This window comes from Patiria miniata, unplaced genomic scaffold (genome assembly GCF_015706575.1).
Source record: "Patiria miniata isolate m_02_andy unplaced genomic scaffold, ASM1570657v1 HiC_scaffold_1, whole genome shotgun sequence".
Classification (NCBI taxonomy): domain Eukaryota; kingdom Metazoa; phylum Echinodermata; class Asteroidea; order Valvatida; family Asterinidae; genus Patiria; species Patiria miniata.
The window spans coordinates 730,995-736,994 of NW_024037047.1; the positions used below are offsets into that span (position 1 = coordinate 730,995).

Genomic DNA, 6,000 nt, shown 5'->3' on the forward strand with positions numbered 1-6,000 from the left:
TTAGGAAAGCCTCCTAATCAACCTCGTCCCCAGTGCTCACTTTATTTCCAACCTAGTTTCCAATAGTAAGCCCTGGATAGGAAACTTTCTTCCTGAATCCTGATTCGTTACCGCAACTGGCTAGTAATGGCTTTTTATCGTGTACTCGGTGCTATTATTCACAACGTGCAGTACGTGTTTTCGCAACCTCATCCCCAGGGTGTCGAGCAGTATGCGCCCACCACTACCTGCTCTCTCACCCTGGTATTGGATCATTTGCATGTGCAAGATTTTTGAACACGTATGCAAATTAGGAGTAGTCTGGTGCCTGCCTGTGTGTTACATTTGCGTTTGTTTTTGTATGCGGTGTCTGGGGTAAAACAGAATCAATTCGTCGCAGCGCAAGCATGGCGTGAGTTACGAAAACATGATTTTATTTTATTTTAAACTGTTACGATCTTAACGAGACAACATGCAGTATCACATTTCATATTAATATTAACAAACTGGAAAGGAAATGAATATTTTCGAGAAGGCTTGGACGAATGATCGCGAAAACACGTACTGCACGTTGTGAATAACAACACCAAGTACACGATATAAATCCATTTCTAGCCAATTGCGGCATCGAATCAGGATGCAGGAAGGAAGTTTCCTATCCAGGGTTTACTATTGGAAACAACGTTGGAAATAAAGTAAGCACTGGGGACGAGGTTGGTGTTTTCGCGATCATTCGTCCACGCCTTCTCGAAAATACTAATTTCCTTTCCAAATGCTCATATCAATATGAAATGTGATACTGCATGTTGTCTCGATATAAGATCGTAACTGTTTAATTCCAAAAATCGTGTTTTCGTAACTTACGTCGTGCTCGCGCTGCGACGAATTGACTCTGTTTTTTACCCAAGACACCACATACAAAAACAAACGCTAATGTAATGCATATCCAGGCACCAGACTATTCCTCATTTGCATACGTGTTCAAAAATCTTGCACATGCAAATGATCCAATACCAGAGTGAGAGAGCAGGTAGTGATGCGCGCGCACTGTTCGACACCCTGGGGACGAGGTTGGGTTGACCCATGTTATTGTTCAAACAAATTCTAATTAGGGCTCGAAGAAATTACGTCTTGCATCCAGAAGAAATTAGCCCATCCCAGTGCCCTGTTTTAGAGCAGTGGGTACGAGTGAAGAGAACCGCATGGACGGGACACACCTCGCGTGTGTGCTGGTTTGCGCACGTATAGCGCGTAGTACGCACAACTAATTGTATTATGAATGTGTACAAATCCATAGCGTCTTCGCGTGAGCGTCAGGCGCATCGGCATGCGTTTGAATGTCTCTCCGAGCAGTCTCCCCCAATGCTCCCTTTCTTACCGTTGAGAGGGTAATTGACCTATCGCCGTTTGCGAGTTAGCCACGCCCCTTAGACAACCGTACGGAATTTTTGTATGCTAAGTTTTGTTTGTCTCAGATGTTGCGTGTTCCGCGTCCATTTGTTTATCATGTAATCAGTAATTGGACAATATTTCACAAGCTGCGTTGATGCGATTCTAACGCGAATCTACTGCGATATGTCAATTGTGCACAGAGCCCATACTGTTCAATGTAGAGTAGCAATTCTTGAAATAAGTCTTGCATAATTCTTGAAAGCCATGCACTAATATAATCCAAGGACATTGCCGTCTTCTTAATGGATAAGCTAAACTGCTGAGCTCACGTACATTGTACGTATCCTATGTGAGTGACAACTTTTGTGTCAAGATAAGGCATCAACACAAAGAAAGCTACACAAAAACACGATTCCATTTTGCACAACCACTCAGTGTTAACACCCGCTAATGCTGCTTGGAAAAGAAAACAAGTAAACAAATACAATTATTGTATGCAACCTGACGTCAGAAACGCTAATGTAATTGTGAAATTGTACTTTAAGCACAGGCACTTTTCTTAAAATGTTACTTCCTTAGGGAGGAATTGGAGCTGATTTTTTTATATGCCATTACCGGTAGGTTACAGTGGTACATTAGGCCTAACCTTAACCAAACAGTTGTGAAATTTAATTTATTTACATATGTCAATCCATTAGGAAAGGTCTGAGAGAGTGTGCTTCTCATAGTCACAATATAATGTAGTCAGAGAAAACTTGTCTTTCTATGGAATCACTCCCAATGTGAAGCCTTGCTTTCATCTTTACATTAGTGATAGTATATCACATTATGTTGCAAAATTGTCTTTTTCTTAAGTATTTTTCTTCTTCTTAAAGACAAAACTCATTTTAGATTGTAAAGTCTCATTTGAATGTGAAGCCTTGCTTTCATCTTTACATTAGTGATAGTATATTACATAATGTTGCAAAATTGTCTTTTTCTTAAGTATTTTTCTTCTTCTTAAAGACAAAACTTTTAGATTGTAAAGTTTCATTTGACTTAGGAAGATAGGTAAATTTGGCTGTGTTTGGGAAGGTTGCAGGTCCCAAACCTCAGTCCCAGGTCAACTCAGTCCCAGGTCAACTCGGTCCCTGGTCAAGTAGGTCCCAGGTCAACTTGGTCAACTCGGCCCAAGGTCAACTTGGTCCTAGGTCAACTCGGTCCCGGGTCAACTCGATCCTAGGCCAACTTGGTCCCAGGTCAACTCGGTCCAAGGTAAACTCGGTCCCAGGTCAACTCAGTCTCAGGTCAACTCGGTCCCAGGTCAACTGGGTCCCTGGTCCACTTGATCCCAGGTCAACTCGATCCCAGGTCAACTCGATCCCAGGTCAACTCAATCCCAGGTCAACTCGGTCCCAGGTCATCTCGGTCCCAGGTCAACTCGGTCCCGGGTCAACTCGATCCCAGGTCCACTGGATCCCAGGTCAACTCGGTACCAGGTCAATTAGATCCCAGGTCAACTTTGTCCCAGGTCAATTCGTTCTTGAGAGTCAACTTGGTCCTAATTTTTACATTAGTGATAGTATATTACATTATGTTGCAAAATTGTCTTTTTCTTAAGTATTTTTCTTCTTCTTAAAGACAAAACTCATTTTAGATTGTAAAGTTTCATTTGACTTTGGAAGATAGGTAAATTTGGCTGTGTTTGGGAAGGTTGCAGGTCCCAAACCTCAGTCCCAGGTCAACTCAGTCCCAGGTCAACTCGGTCCCTGGTCAACTAGGTCCCAGGTCAACTTGGTCAACTCGGCCCAAGGTCAACTTGGTCCTAGGTCAACTCGGTCCCAGGTCAACTCGATCCTAGGCCAACTTGGTCCCAGGTCAACTCGGTCCAAGGTAAACTCGGTCCCAGGTCAACTCAGTCTCAGGTCAACTCGGTCCCAGGTCAACTGGGTCCCTGGTCCACTTGATCCCAGGTCCACTGGATCCCAGGTCAACTCAGTCCCAGGTCAACTCGATCCCAGGTCAACTCAATCCCAGGTCAACTCAGTCCAAAGTCAACTCGGTCCCAGGTCAACTCGGTCCCGGGTCAATTCGATCCCATGTCCACTGGATCCCAGGTCAATTCGGTCCCAGGTCAACTTTGTCCCAGGTCAATTCGGTCTGAGTCAACTCGATCCTAATTGACCTCGAACCCTTGTCAACTTGGTCCCAAAGGTCACCAAAAAATGGACACAAACAAAGGTCAGATAAATTTTAAGGTCTCTTGTATTGTTGATGTAGTGCCTTGCTAGAGCATTTTTTTTTTAAATTTCAGCATTGACCTGGGACCGAGTTGACCTATGACTGAGTTGACTTAGGACCAAGTTGACTCGAACCGAATCGGTTTGGGACCGAGTTGACTCGAAACCTTTGAGAATGGGCCAGTAGTTTGGTACTTGTGGGATAGGCTACGGCGATTCCAACAAATTTTGGAAATAATGTCGATTCATTCTGAATTCACAATACCTTTTGGGATTAAATCTATTTCTGTCCAAGAAAAGGCGTGAGGAACGAACTCCATGTTTTCAATTGTGAACGACAGTACTGGATCACTTTGTGCAACATCATTAGTAGGAGTCATATTTTGTAAAAAGTCACAAATATACTTGATTGTGACTTGGAATCGCCCAAGCCTAATGTCAGGACATTTGGAGAGAAAGGTTAGCTATTTTAAACTCAACTACATGTAAGGGACTAAATATTAGCAGTGTTTTTGGTGGATTGGGTCCTCGCAGGGGAGTGTTCTGCTTGTGTCCTTAGGCAGGCTATTTTACTGCAACTTTTGTGTGCTAACGGGTACCTGTATTCAGGGAAGAATATTGTTCTTGTTGGAAGTGGTTGTCAATGTTGGTTTAACGTTTTGTGGGCGATGGTGTTTTTGTAAAGTGTTTTTGTTTGTTTGATAAGATTTGAAGGCTAGGATGGTGAATATACTGGTAGCAATAAGATAAAAACGTTTCGGACAATATACTCTGTGTTGTGTTTTTTTGGTGTGTTTTACTTATGAAAATGTTCTTTGTCTTTTTTTTGCACCGACAGACGAAAACACCGCTAGCCGACAATAAGACACACCACTCCGGCTGTATGTTCTGTGATCCGGTCCTGTCGCCGTTAATTGAAGCCAAGCACGCAAGCATGCACCGCGGTAGGAGAGGAGGGGGCAGAGGAAGGGGGCGTGGCAGGGGGCGAGGTAGGGGGCGGGGTCGAGGCGGCAAAGCACCCAAAGATAAAATGTCACAGTTAGCCGCCTACTTTGTGTAGGGATGCTGTCTTACGACAACAGTTGTGACATCTGAGATTCGCCAAAAAAACAACAACAAGAGGCTAAACAAATATATAAACTTGCTCCTCAGGCCAAAAAAAAAAGTCTCCGGTTTCTGGTATGGAGCTTGCCCAAAAAGTGGTGCGGCAACGCGGCTTTTTTTTTTTTTTTTACCTGATTTGTTTTGCCTCAAATGTCGGCTGATGACTGCAAATGGTGCCCGACTAAACTTAGTGCAAATATATGGGAGTCCAGAGAGGCCACATAGAGCTTATTCTCTATCATAACCCCATCCAAAAATACGTTAAAATTGTGCAGCAGCAGGATTCCAGTCAAACCAGTGAGTTTGGCGGTTTTGAGACATCATCTTTCATTGAAAAAAATTTTTTTTCGCATACCAGAAACCGGAGACTTTTTTTTTTTGGCCTAAACAAATATATCAGCTTGTTCCTTTTTTGTTTAAAGATACATCATAAATTGCCTACATCTATGCAAAATGGTGGGTTTTAAAGAGACATTACGGCCTGCAATGCACCCGATTGGGCTACAAAACGTGTGTTAAATGAAATTATATTAATTGGAAAGAGCATTTAAAGGTAGGATATAAACATCCACACAACCATCCTTTAAAAAGTGGGCGTTTTTTGTGTTTTTCTTCCGAGAACCACGCAAGAACGAATTTCGGGGCGACCATTTTTACTCCGAAAAATCGAGATGCGAGTGCTAGTTGTGAGTCCTGCCGTAAGTTGATACACATTCTGCAGACTGTAAGAACCAACATTTGTGACTGATGCATTAGGTTTGTTTCCTTTCAACCAGACCTTTGAAATAAAGCATTCCCAAAACGTGAAATTTTTGGAGGGGTTCAGGCCGCAATGCCCCTTTAATTGAACACATGTAGTATGAAAACTGTCAAATACAACTGAAATGTAGTTTTCTAGTCTATAGCTGGCAGCCATACATACTTTATAATTGATTTCTTCAAGTCAGATCGAGACTATGATTCTGATGAAATCATTCACAGTGTCCACTGGTTATTTTACCGAACTTGTCCAATGCTGATTTTGAAATTATATATTTAAAGGGAAGATACAACATTTGCAAACATCAAAAAACGAAATGATCAAATTATCACGAAATATCTCACTGGATTGTTAGGGAATGACAGCCTAAAGCATCCTTTAAAGTTGCGGCTCCTGGTGTGCTGACATTTTCAAGAAAAAGTTAATCTTTCCAACGCTGGTCGGCCGACCAGCGTTGAAGAAAACTGGCTTTTTTTTTCAAAAAGTGCTCCTAATTTAGTTCGTCTGCGTTTTCTTTGCAATTGATTACACACCTGTGAAAACTAC

The 6,000-nt window shown here is 42.4% G+C and overlaps 1 protein-coding gene across 1 annotated transcript in view; it reads left to right on the top strand.

The window, feature by feature from the left end:
- The window catches only part of LOC119734245 (DNA topoisomerase 3-beta-1-like), a 42,327-nt gene extending 37,545 nt beyond the window's left edge, over positions 1-4,782 (top strand). Inside the window, exon 16 of the mRNA XM_038207661.1 lies at positions 4,429-4,782. Within this exon, the coding sequence (XP_038063589.1) occupies positions 4,429-4,650 (222 nt within the window). The 3' untranslated portion in view covers positions 4,651-4,782. The remainder of the gene's footprint in view (positions 1-4,428) is intronic.
- Positions 4,783-6,000: the final 1,218 nt, after the last annotated feature.